The sequence below is a fragment of the Crotalus tigris genome, unplaced genomic scaffold (assembly GCF_016545835.1).
Source record: "Crotalus tigris isolate CLP2741 ecotype Arizona unplaced genomic scaffold, ASM1654583v1 scf7180000017567.3851432, whole genome shotgun sequence".
Lineage (NCBI taxonomy): Eukaryota > Metazoa > Chordata > Lepidosauria > Squamata > Viperidae > Crotalus > Crotalus tigris.
This window is the reverse complement of record NW_024096477.1, coordinates 2,581,055-2,594,662: the sequence shown is the minus strand read 5'-3', so window position 1 is coordinate 2,594,662 and position 13,608 is coordinate 2,581,055. Positions and strand designations below refer to the sequence as shown.

Sequence of the window (13,608 nt, the reverse complement as noted above, 5' to 3'; positions counted from 1 at the left end):
AGGCGGCGGCCCAGGAGTCTCTCCGGTAGGATCTACTTTTATGTCTCTGGCTCGGCGGGAGGAGGAGGAGGGACGACGGGGGGGGGGGGAGGCGAGGACCGGAATGAACTGGAGGGCGGTGGTTCCACGCCCAGACTTGTTAGTTCAAAAAGATTCCCAAAAGTTGCGGCTTCGTCCTTCCTGTGTCTCTAGGGAGGAGACTAGCTGATCTCCTCCTCCTCCTCCGCCACCACCAGTAACGCCGCCGCTTGGTTTTCTTCTCACCTGGACGCTGCCGCTGAACGCCACTGGGACCGGCCTCTCTTTCTTTCTCTCCCAAACAGCTAGTCTTCATCTTACTTCTCCTTTGTCTTTAGCCCCTCTCCTCCCACTTTTTTGTGTACCTGTCCCGGCTTCCTCTCTCCTATCCTGACCGCCCCCCCCCTCCTCCAGACTAGCCGCCTCGCTTTCTGTATTGCGTAAGGGAACTAACTGGGGGCTTCGCGCTGCTCGCTCGTTTGCTTCTGCCAGAAGTGGGGAGAAAGAAAGAAAGAAAAAAACAACAACTAGAATACAGCCTTTCTCCAGGACACACCTCTCTTCAGTTCCGTCGGTGCAAGTTGATGCTTTTCTGGTGATCTGGCTCTTCCTTATCCGAGGCAGCACGCTTGAGTTAATACAGCTTTCAAGATGAGCATGAATGGATCCCATCCCAGGCTCAACACCTTGGGCAGGATGGTCCGAGCGGAGTCCGGCCCGGATATGCGCTACGACATGAACTCCCATATGATGATGGGAGGCGGCGGCGGCGGCGGCGGCGGCGCCGGCAGCAGCAGCCATACTCATAAAATGTATTATGTCCAGAAAAGCTATGTCGGGGACATCAACTCGGAAGGTTATACGTAAGTGCAAAACAATATCTCACGTATCTACCTCTCCTGGGTGTATGCGTATGTCTAGGGTTTTCTCTTTCTCTTTGCAAATAAATCAGAGTTGCCCTGTTAAGGAGGAACGGACGCATCCCATCATGGGCAGCTCTAGTTGATTGCTGAAACCTGTCGTTGCTTCCCGGAATATAAATACCATGCTGATTAAGTTGTGCATCTGTGTGAAGAAAGAAGATCTAGTTGCAACTCATTTTATCCTCAGTTTACTCACTCCTCCTTTTATGGAGAAGTTGCTCTGTACAATATGGGAAAGATTATTTCCTATGATATCTTAGAAAAAGCCCAGGAAGAGTTCATACAGTAGGTTCTAGTTGCAACTTTTGATGATATAATGGCTTTTGGCAGGCTGTAGTTTTGGGTTATGGCTATTGAATTGTAGGATAAAGGGGAGATCAGATGGATGATTCACCCATCAGTACAGTATTTTGTGGGATTAAAGCTAATAGTTTTAACTTTGTGAGAGCATAAAGTTTTCTGATGACTAATGTCCTTTTTGCTTTCATGGTTCCTTTTGATAATGGAATTGCTGTAGTCTTTATAACACCCAATTCCTTTTAGAGTTTATCAACTTTAAGGCTGGAAAGTTGTTTTGTGCTTTCACGAGAGAGTCCTAACAAAAAAATAGTTTGGCTTTTGTTGATCCACTAAGGATTTTTAAAAATTATTAGTATTTTTGAGAAACACTGCTTCAAATGCCTTATTTTTCCTGTTGTGGAGACAGCATGCTGGTTAGGAAGCTGCATGCAGTTATGAACCATTTTTACATGTATAATTGAAAAGCACAGTACGGATAATGTTGCAAACACTACTCAGCAGGAGCAGTTATTGACTTTGGCTCTTCCCTTGACTGTACGCTTTGTACACATTACATTCTCTAGATACTGTATGATCACAAGGAGCATTCACATGCATATGAGAGAGGGCAGGCACTCATGGCTTGCCTGTGCATGTATAAACAAGAGGGAGTATCATATATGACAAGTATATGAGATTTTGTCTAAGTTCTGACATCAAACTGTTTCTGCAGAAAGGGTATTGTGAATACTAGCCCATTTAACTGGTTTATGTCCTGTTTATTTTACTTGGTTAGTTGGGCTGGTTTTCACTGATGTGACTCCTTGGCAGAATTACCAAATAATACTTAACATTAAAAATTGACAGACTTTATAGAGGTGTGAATCTTGGCTTCTCCCTTCCCATATTAGTAGTTGATTTTGTCATCAAAGTTTCTTTTCAGAACCACCATCTTTTTTGTTTAATGAGGCTCAGTAGAATTCTTTTTTCTTTCTTTGAATAACAAAATTGGAAAGTTTCTTTTAGCTAGTTCCATTTTATATCCTATCTTATAGCATTGCTGTGGCTCATTATGTGATGTAGTGCTCTAGCAGTGCTGATAAACTATTAAAGGAAGCTAAAAATGTTGATTCTTAATTCCAGCTGTGTGAACCACTAAAACACAAATTTAGAATGTCCACTTTAAAGAGACCTGTTTATATTTGAAAATTAAATCTCTTTGCGGATGGCATACATTCAAACATAACTGATAAAAACATGCTTGTTTTTAATTTCTTACTATGTTTAATGTTTGGGAAGTAATTCTTTTCTCAGCCCTCCCTCCCTTTCTTTGCAAAATTTATTTCTGGGACTCACATTGTTTTTTCCTCCATGTGGACAGTTTACTAACTATAGAGATTCTAGATTTATGTTTAACTTACCATATATTGACTTTCATTGAATGCTTACTTCGATATGCATTTATAGTATGGTTATTGAGATATTCTCTTCTGATGTTTGAGCATACTGAGACTTTGAATAAACCTTAGAGCTAGTTTGGTGTAGTGGTTAAGGTATCAGACTAGAAAATGGGAGGTGGGGGAGGAGAATTGTGATTTCTCTTCCCATTTTAGGCAAAAAGCCAGCTGAGTGACCTTGGGTTAGTCACTCTCTTTCAGCTTTATGAAGGAGTTAATGGCAACTTTTGAAAAACTGCAGGAACTAGTCCCGGCAGTTGTTTGGAGTCAGAACTGACCAGAAGACACACACAAACACATATAATTAACTCTAGTTAATAACTGATAATAGCCCTATCACCGGTACAATGATATTTGTGTCTGTGCTCTATATTTAATACTCTCTTCAGAGTATTAACCCAGCCTAGTTTGGAAACTATTATGCAGAAACGTTCAGCGAAATCAGTACATTTTATGAACATTTATCTCCATGGATTCAGAATAAGTAGAAATTCAGATGCAGGGGGGAAAAGTTTTCTTTGCTGAATTTCTCTCATTTAATTGTTAAAAACCAAAAGAGCTCTGCAGAAACTGTGTGAATTAAATTAAGATCAGATGCGAGAAATAGAGAATGGAGGACATCTGAAAAGAAAAATTGGTTTTTTTAAAAGGCAATTTGAGTAACTACTTTTCATGCAAAAATGAATGGAGTTGCTTAGTTTATGCAGCATATAGCATTCTTTCAGCCATTAATAGTTACATATTTTTTTTCTTTTCTTTCTGGCTATTTTCTGAATTTTCCTGTCTTTTTTGCCTGCAGCATCAACATGTAGCTTTTGTTACTTCTTGTCATCTTTTCTGGCTACCACACTTAGTATTTGTTTAATTCTTAAGAATATTTCACTCTTCAACTTTAGGCGTTTAGAAATAGCTGTAACATTTGAGAAAATTTGCATACTGAAATATAGAAGTATTGGCATATATATTTCTGGATGCAAACTAATTTGTTCATCAGAGTTTCAGCAGACTTGCCTGTGAGGTTAGGGTCTGGCTTTCTTAATTTTTTGTTTATTTTTGGTTGTTCATCTACCAGCTTGGAGTTTACTGAAATGACAGTGCCAGCCTCTCCCTCCCCCAAGGGTTGAGTAAGCTGTCTGTTCTCAGCTTCTCAGTTGTGGGAATCTAGGAACAAGTTGGTTTCTGTAGCATTTCATTGATAAGGAATGGAGATTGCAAATGCAATGGCTAGTGATTAACTCCACCCTTTGCAAAAGGGCTCTCACCAGTCAAAGCTCCTTTATCACTCTTTTTCTTTTTCCACTCATTGTAAAGCATTTTATCTCAGAGAAGCCCCTATCTTGCTTGCTTTCATCAGTATCAGACATGAGGGATGGGTGGTGTTTTCCCTTCCTCTCGCTTCTCCTGTGCTTGTGTTTTTACTTTTCCTTGTGCAGAGCAGGAAGTACATGATTCCTTCCAGGCAACATTGCCAATCTCTCCTTACCTACATCAGCTTTCAGAAATCCAGTAGAATTTGCCAATGGAAATAATTTCCGTTACTGTTTTTTGTGTTTGCCTACACCAGTGTTTCTCAACCTTGACAATTTTAAGGCATGTGGACTTCAACTCCCAGAATTCCACAGCCAGCATTGCTGGCTGTGGAATTCTGGGAGTTGAAGTCCACATGCCTTAAAATTGTCAAGGTTGAGAAACACTGGCCTACACAAATCTCATATAGTTTATCAACCCCCCCCCCAACAGATGTTGAGAGCTTTCAAAGGAGAGGGGCAGGGGAAATGTAGTATCACATAAGTAAAATTTGTTCAAACAATATTGGATGTTGCTTTTAGAAATTCTTACACCTGTATGCAAAGTCAATATTTTCTTATTGCTTATTATGTGTGGAGAAGTGATCAAATTTAATTTGTGATTAAATTTGGGTGGCATTTGCTTCAAAAACATAATTTCTAATTCCTTGATTTATCAATGTTTAAAATAGGGTAAGAATTATTACAAGGCAAGGCTGTCTTTTAAATGCCTTTTATATACGTATTGCATTTAAATCTATGTAGCGAACTTACTTGCAGAGACAAGTAGAATACAAGTAGCAATCTGTACAGTCATGCAAAGACTAGAATTACAACTTCGTTTTTTTTTTTTTTAAAAAAAAATCTGGTTATTTTTTCCTCCTTATTTCCAAACACATCTTCTTGGGGCAGGGCAGGGCAGGGCATGGCGCTACAGACTATGTGAACAAATACAGCCACTATGTTTGTTAATGAAAATGACTGCTACACCATCACAATTGCAAGATGAGAATAAGGAGTGTCCCATAATACCCATGACTAATGAAAAGATTACTTGATAAAAAACAGAGCATACAACCTGATTGCCAAGTATAATCAGATATAAAGAGCTAACAATTGTAGGTGGGTTTGTGCAGGTAGGGGAGACTAAAAGCAATTAAAAAGTAAATAAAGAACTAGGATATTTCAGCTTTTCATTAAAAAGGGGCAAAACTATACTGCTCACAAAAATAAAGGGAACACAAACGTATAGGATCCTATACGTTTGTGTTCCCTTTATTTTTTTGAGCAGTATACTTTACCCCTCTTTGAGAAAGTTAGGAGATAAGTGAGATTTTGTAGAGTTTGGTATGCAGAATTGGCACATCTGAGCAAGTACAGATGTCATACCCCAGTAGCTGTGCTGATCTTTCATAAATTGAATTGTGCACATTACAAAACATCCTACGCAAATGTGCTATAGCTAATAAATTACTATGCAAAGAAGCCCTTTTTTATCCCTACTGAGTGCTTCAGCTAGCAATTGCTGTTGGTATATTATCTGAATGTAGAATGTACATTACTTCCAGTTTCTGCTAATTAGAAAATTAACCTGTATGTCTTTAGAAAAATAATTATGTCTTAACATAATTATATATACCATCAGTTTCATGAGCGTACTATTATTAATCTTTTGTTTTTTTCTTCAGAAAAGCTAACAGTTGCTTCTGTGAATATTACTTGTAAGTTCCTTAACATGTAACATTGACCGGGAATGGTGCTATTAGACTCTGTTTTGGCAATCTCAGGTATCTGGATAATTCCATCTTGCATTTTTAAAAGAAAGCAAGGTTCTAGTCCCCATTGTTGCAATTACAGAATTCTATTTGTGATAATGGAATGGATGGCAATGTAGGAAACTTTATAAGAAATAGGGAATGATCATTGGGTAAGATATTGTTTTTGTATTGTTAAAAACATAGTTGGGAGAATAAGCGTGCAGCCATTGTTTAAGTGAAATAAAAGATGCTGTAGACCAGACATGTCAAACACAAGGCCCGAGGCCCGGATGCGGCCCACGAAGTGGTTTCATGTGGCCCGTGAAGCCATCCTGGAAACAGTGAGGGAATGGCCCCTGCTGCCTTGGCCCTGGCCCAGGCCGGCCAGGAGCCAATGTACAATTTTGTGGTGGCCATCTATGCTGAAACGCATTCAGTCTTAGCTCCACAAGGTCGTCTGGAAACAGCAAGGAACCAGCTCTTGCCGCGTCGCCCCCTCCCCCCTGGGTGCATGCTGGGGAAGTGTCACCCTTTGTGAGCAATGAAGAAATGAACCATGCCTGGCACTTGCCCCGGTCCCACCCTCTTCTGCCAGAGACCCTCAGATCTGTCCCACTCCTGCCCAGGCCCCTGCAGGCACCCTTGATGCAAACGATGTAGAGCTGGCCATGCCCACCCAGTAGGCCACACCCACTCCATCCACGCCCACTCAGTAGGCCATCCCCCTGGCCACCCACCCCCGTCCCCCCAAGGGCAACCGCAATGCTGATGTGGCCCTCAGTGAAATTGAGTTTGATACCCCTGCTGTAGACTCTTGCATTTGTAAGTTTATATTCTAGAGCATTTTGTCCCAGTTCTTCCTCAATTAGCTTACATTTATTCCAGACAGTAATGTAAGGTAGTAATAAACATGATTGATGTAGAGAAATCATAATTCTATGCAGTCTATCCTTTTATATGTCTTTCCCTTCATGTTGGCTGCATATTTATGTAATAATTGCAGTAAATATTTTGTTTTTTCTATTCCAACAGAAGAAGTTAGTATTGTTTCAGTAATAGTACAGAAATATTTATTCAGTATTTAAAGTATTTAACTCATGGCAAGTATTGTTTTCCCTTCTCTTTTAAGTACTTACATTCTGTATTCCTTTAATGGTATCTATATCTTGTTCAGAGATGTTTCTTGCAGCTGAAAATAAGAAAGAGGTTTTTTGTTTCCCACATTAAAAAGTGGTTAAAATTGTTTAGGGTTGCAATTACTTGCACCTCCCATCAATTTGTTTTCAATGTCTTTTATTCTTTTTTTCAAAACACTTCCAGTGAGGGCACAGTAGTAGAATTATTTATGCAAAATTAATGTGAAATAAATTATATATTGAGATAAATATATATATAAACTGTGAGAATAAATACAGTATTGAATGACACCAAATTTGAGGCTGATTTTATTTCACATTTGCATATACATGGTAACAAATCCTGAAATACATTTAAAAAAACAAACAAACCAAGAAGAAGCATAAGAAAACAACTTATAAGCTATGATAAGATGTTAAAGTCTTGCAGGAAATGGGGTGAAAAGGGTTTTTGCCAGGTACTTAAATGACAGTCATTAGAGAATATGCTTTTAGACCAGGAGTCTTCAACCTGGGGGGCCGCGGCCCAGTAGTGGGTCATGGCCTGCCACCGGGCTGCGGAACAGGCTGGCCAGTGTGCGTGTGCATGCACACTCTCTTACTTGTGTTAGCACTGTGGCCGCGGGGCGCAAAAACAGGCCGCTGCGCCATGGGGCACAAAAACGGGCTGCCGCTACGCCTCGGGGCATGAAAATGGGCCACTGCTGTGCCTCGGGGCGCAAAAATAGGGACGATGATGACACACCTCGGGGTGCAAAAATGGGCCACTGCTGCCCCACAGGGCACAAAACAGGCCACCACACTGCGGGGTGCAAAAACAGACATAGGTATAGTCTTGATTTGAATGAGGTGGTCTTGATTTGAATAGCATAGTCTTGATTTGAATCCCCTCTAAAACTACTGGTGAGAGTTCATTGAACATGCCAATGTTAAAGCTCACCTTAGCCCATTTAGATATCTAGCAGGTGTGAAAACTATAGAAATATGTTCTTAGGGAGGAGCACCAGGTCTAAGTGGATATCAAGTGACCTTGAGGCATTGCCTTGTTGTCTCTACTGTATTAAAGAAGAGTAGCAAGTTTTAATTTATTTCCTTGACTCAAAGGAAGCAAAAGGAATTAGGCCTGCCAGGGAGAAGAAAAGCTTAATTCAATTCAATGAATCAATCAATCAATCAGAATAGAGCTGGACGGGACCTTGGAGGTCTTCTAGTCCAACCCCTGCTCAAGCAGGAGATGCTATATCATTTCAGACAAGTGACTGTCCAGTCTCTTCTTAAAAACCTCCAGTGATGAAGCACCCATAACTTCTGGAGGCAAGCTGTTCCACTGGTTAATTGTCCTCACTGTTAGGAAGTTCCTCCTTAATTCCAGGTTGCTTCTCTCTTTGATCAGTTTCCATCTGTTGTTTCTTGACCTGCCTTCTGGTGCTTTGGAAAATAAGTTGACCCCTTCCTCTTTGTGGCACCCCCTCAAATACTGGAATACTGCTATCATGTCCCCCTAGTCCTTATTTTCTCTAGACTAGCCAAACTCAAATCCTGCAACTGTTCTTCATATGTTTTAGTCTCCAGGCCTTTAATTATCTTAGTTGCTCTTTTTTGCACTTTCTTTCTTAGTCTTGGTCTGAGTGTTTTTGAGTGAAGTGGGAACATACAGTGTTCCCTTGTAAAAGAAAGTTTTGGGGTTATAGCAGATCTTTGGGCTTTTTGCATTATATAATCCATATACATCCTATATGCGGTAAGTGTCTTCTCAGTTGGATAATTGTTTACTTCAGAGGTGACCAACCATTGTCTGTTGGCCGACTAGAAGAAAAGGGAGGGGGAAGCATTTTACATGTGTGCATGTGTGCATGTGCTGCATACGGGGCAGGGCTAGTGCTCGCATGACACTAGCTCTGCCCCGTTCTTGCGTGGAACAGCGCTTTGTTTCTGTGCCCTGCAGTGCGGCAGCGGCCGTTTTTGCACCTTGCAGGGTGGCGGTGGCCCGTTTTTGTGCCCTAAGGCATGGCGGCGCCCATTTTTGCGCCCTACGGTGCAGTGGTAGCCCATTTCCGCACTCCACAGAGCGTTGTCCATTTTTGTGGCCCACAGTGTGGCGGCGGCCCATTTTCACATCCTGAGGCGCAGCGGCAACCTATTTTTCCTAGTTTTGTACCCCATGGCCACGGTGCACGCGCACTGGGCAGCCTGCCCCGCAGCCCAGTGGCCAGTAGGCCACAGCCCATTACCAGGCCACAGGCCACAGATTGGGGACCCCTGGTTTATTTTCCAAACCTATGTGGGTCGCAACCCTTTTGGGTGTCGAACAACGCTTTCACAGGGGGCCCCAAGACCATCGGAAAACACATATTTCCGATGGTCTTAGGAACTGAGACACCGGTCCTCTATCTGGCTACCGCCATCACCCTCCTCCGCCGGCTCAGCTGCGTGGGCAGCTGGGCCGATCCAAACAGCCAAGATTTAGGATTTGTCCTTTCTCTAATTCTGGCTTTCCAAGAGACAGTAAAAAGTATTCTCTGGCCCTCTCAGATGTGAACAGAGCCTCTTTTACACACTATAAATCAATGCTTGGCTGCCCTGTTAAGCCATCCAAGCAGAAAACTGTCTTCAGCCGGACAAACAATGGCTTATTTAGAGGAAATTTACTGAAGGCTGCCACTGGGCTGCTCTGCTGCTGCCGCCACTGCTGGCTGAGCTGCGGCGCTGAGCCGGTCCTCACGCCTCCTGGTTGCCTGGCCGCGCTCCGCCCCCGGCCGCCCTCTGTGCCACGCCGGAGTCTCCCTGCGCCGCCCGGCCTGCCTCCCTTGCTGTCGGAGGCTGCCTTGGCCCTCTGGCGCCCGGCGCGGCCCTGGGGCTGGCGGGCAGGAGCGGCTCCTTCCTGGCTCACCAGGCTCCAGGCCTCGGAAGCGGCCAGCCGGCGGCGATGCCCGCATGTGCATCGGAGGCCAGCTGGCCGGGCCGGGAGGGGAGAAGAGGCGCCTTCCGAGCGGGAGCTGGTGCTCTGGCCGCACCCCTCTCGCGTGCGATGAGTTGGGGAAGGGTTGTGACGGGGAAAGGCTGCGCGGCGTGGAAAGGGGCTCCCGCAACCCTGCTGCTGTGATGGCGCTGAAGGAGGTTGGAGGGGAGGGCAGGTCCCGGTGGGCAGCTGGGAGAGGGAAAGAGGTGCCAGGATGAGGATGGGGGGCTCCAGGTTGGCGGGCGCGAGAGGGCGGCTGGTGGCTATGAGACGTGTGGATCCTCTGCGCCGCTTCTGAGGCCCCGGAGGTGCCGTGGCTTGGCTCTCTGCCAGGCTGTGGAAGAGTGGGAAATGCTGGGAGTTGCAGTTCATCACCATCTGGAAAAACATGACTCTCCAAAGATCCATCCTTCCTTCCTTCCTTCCTTCCTTCCTTCCTTCCTTCCTTCCTTCCTTCCTTCCTTCCTTCCTTCTTTCCTTCCTTCCCCCTTCAATCTCCTTCCTTCTCCATCTCCTTCCTTTCCCCTTCAATCTTCCTTCCTTCCTTCCTTCCTTCCTTCCTTCCTTCCTTCCTTTCCATCTCCTTCCCTTCCAATCTCTCCTTCCTTCCTTCCATCTCCATCTCCATCCCTTCCACTTCAATCTCTTTTCTCCTTCCTTCCTTCCTTTCCCCTTCAATCTTCCTTCCTTCCTTCCCCTTCCCTCCCTCCCAACATTTTTGAGCAAGGAAGAGTAAGCTTCTCCAGCAAGCATTGCTATATTGTTTTTGTGATTAATCACTATGCTTTAATTATGTTCAATTTGTAACAATGAAAATACACCCTGCGTATCAGATATTTACATTACGATTCATAACAGTAGCAAAATTACAGTTATGAAGTAGCAATGAAAATAATTTTATAGTTGGGGGTCACCACAACATGAGGAACTGTATTAAAGGGTCGCGGCATTAGGAAGGTTGAGAACCATTGTTTTAGGGTGTTTAGCACACATCAGCATCTTGGTTTATTATAGTGAATTTCTAGGGTTTCTAGTGGCAGTATTCAGCCAGGACCTGCAGTGTTCTTTTTAGGCTATCATAAGTTTGGGCGAACAGAACTACATCATCTGTATCTAAGGGAATTGCTATATATTTTTCTGCCAGTTATAGGGCACTTTTCTGTATGAAATATTTTAATACATTCTTCCATTTGGGAGATGCCTGAGCCTGTTGGAGAACTCTGATCTTACCAGGGAGGTACCCTGTGGTTCCTCATTTGGAGCACCTTGCCTATGTTCAGCTAGTGCTGACTTGCAACTCAGGATGACTGTATTGTGGAAAAGCAGCCCAAGCAAGTATTCTTTGTTCTTTGAGCACAATGAAATATATATGTTAAATAAAAGAGCTACTGCTTGTACCACTGTTATTGTACTAACTAGACAGTGTTCTGCTTTATTTAGCTTTTCTAAATAAAAATGTAGAATGGCATCCAAAATATATATTTTAAGCTTCATAGCTGGGAATAATATTCTAGTGGATCATTCCAAAGGATGGCACTCTTGTAAATATGCTGTTCTACTTTATCTCCTTTGCTTCGTTAAGCCTAAGAAAAAGATTAATATTACTACAGCATTTGTATTTATAACAATTGTACAATATGGTAAAACGAATCTGAAGGTAGGATCCACAGATGGGTGAATTTCAGACACAGGACTACAACTACAACTCTGTTTGCAAATTTGACTATGTCACTTTGCAGTCAAAGTCAGTTTACCTGAGGAATGGGGCACAGTAAAACCCTTTCCATGCTATTTTAATTTGTATGAATGTGAACATTCCTCTCAAAAACATTTTAAACTATGTTGTGCCCTTCAGAGACTCCGTCATATCACAACTTTCTGGATGGTGCTTTGGTCTCCTAATATAGCTTTTCTTAATTGGAGTCCCTTGAGCTCTCTCGATTTTAATTCTCAGAATTCCCTAGCTAGCATGGCTGGTGGCAAGGGATTCTGGGAAGAGAAACTGCTGGCTTATGGATTACATTTTTATTTGCTGAATAGACAAGTTTTCATTTTCAGAAAAGAATGAATGAAAGAAAAGTTCCTCATGAAAGGATTTCTACCACATGACTGTTTCAGTAACAAATGAAATTCAAAGCAATCTATATAGTTTAAAGTTCCACCATCAGCTTATTTTGGGAGCTTGCATGGCTGTGTTCAGTGTTGGCAATTTTCTGATGGCTGTTTCTTTATAACCAAACATTATTATAGAGCCTCACTTTGTTATACATAATGCCCTCACCAAAAGGTCAATTATGAGAGTCTGGAAGGCAGTCTGATTTTGGAGATTGCTTAAGATAAATTTCCAGATAAGATTTATAATATTTTTAAAAAGTTGAGGAGATTTCAGAGATTTGGCTCCAGCCAAAAAGTTCACAAAAATGCGACTTTTGAGATAGTATTGACTGCTGGAAATATTCTGGGAGAGATTTCCAAAATGAAGAAAAGGGGCAAAAAACCCCTGTATTTTATACTAGTGCTTTAGCTGTGCTATCACACCGTATATGTCCCGCCCACCCCCAGCTAATACTTAAAATAGTTTTCTTCAATCCAGCCTCCTCTAGTCTCTAATTCCTTGCAATTCTCTCGCTATATTGACTGGCCAAGAGGGAGTTAGAGTTCAATGCATCGTAAAGGTGCCAATTCAATAGTGAATGCTGTTTTAAGAACTTTCTCCTAAATTTTCTCATTTGTATGGATTTGATCTAGTGAAAAAAAAATCCAGTTCACAGCAGGTTAGCTGCTGCTGCATGTTCCCACAGTAGTTTCACAGAGTGCAGACTCAGCATTGTAATACCACAAAAAGGAGTGACCCAAGTATCATCAGGATCTTTCTGAAGTCGAGCAGGTTACAACACTTTAATTTAAATAAGGTGTGTTATGTTCTTTTGGAAAACACATTTATAATTAATGGTTGATTTCAACAGTGTAATTGGTATTCTCTTTCTCACTCTTGCTCTTTCAGTCAAAATGGAACTGCCACAGTGTCCCGGCGTCAGAACACCATTCAGGACCTTCTGCAAGTTTGCTCGGATTGCCTCATGCGCGCTGAGCTCATAGTGCAACCTGTAAGTTGGGAGACGGTGTTGCTTCACTATTTTCAATAAAGTGAACAATGGCAGATATTGGAGAAAAGAAATCAACATGTTAATAAGAATGCATAAAATGATAGAACAACATTTGCTTTATATTGAAAAAGCGTAGGGTTCATTTGCACAACAGAGGGGGAGAGAGAGAGAGAGAGAGAGAGAGAGAGAGAGAGAGAGAGAGAGAGAGAGAGAGAGAGAGAGAGAGAGAGAGATGTCAACCTGGTGATTGCATCCATGTTGTTTCTTTGGGAACATGGAACTGGCGTCTTCCATCTGCCTTCTGCCCCATCCAGTCAGTAGCCAAATTGCCCTGCTCATTTCAGTTTTTAAAAAGATCAGGGAGATGCCTTGGAGTGTTACTTCCAGTCAAACAGGCCACAAATAGAAAAATAGGCCGGGTTCATATATTGGTTATGTATCGTGCTTCTGCTCAATTATCAAGCAAACAATGCTAGTGTAACGATGTTTGGGAAACCAGTCACAAATTGTTTTGCTATCACACTGTTTCCTACATTAAACATTAATTTTGTCTACATTCCTACATTAATTAACATTAAACATCCTAATTTGTCATGCCATATACATATATTCATCTTTTGGTAGCTGCTTGTAAGAAACAAATGTTATTCAATACCTGTTCATTCCCAAAGAGAATCATCATCAAT

At 42.4% G+C, this 13,608-nt stretch overlaps 1 protein-coding gene across 4 annotated transcripts in view; it reads left to right on the top strand.

Annotated features, from left to right (window-relative positions):
* Positions 1-6: 6 nt before the first annotated feature.
* The window catches only part of LOC120311135 (desmoplakin), a 50,089-nt gene continuing 36,487 nt past the window's right edge, over positions 7-13,608 (top strand). Inside the window, exons 1-2 of one of the 4 annotated variants that reach the window (XM_039350320.1) lie at positions 7-25; positions 12,820-12,922. In XM_039350320.1, the coding sequence (XP_039206254.1) occupies positions 12,896-12,922 (27 nt within the window). In that variant the 5' untranslated portion in view covers positions 7-25; positions 12,820-12,895. Of the gene's footprint in view, positions 26-117; positions 882-12,819; positions 12,923-13,608 lie in introns of those variants that run through there. The other 3 variants (XM_039350311.1, XM_039350327.1, XM_039350336.1) reach the window with 3 other exon arrangements.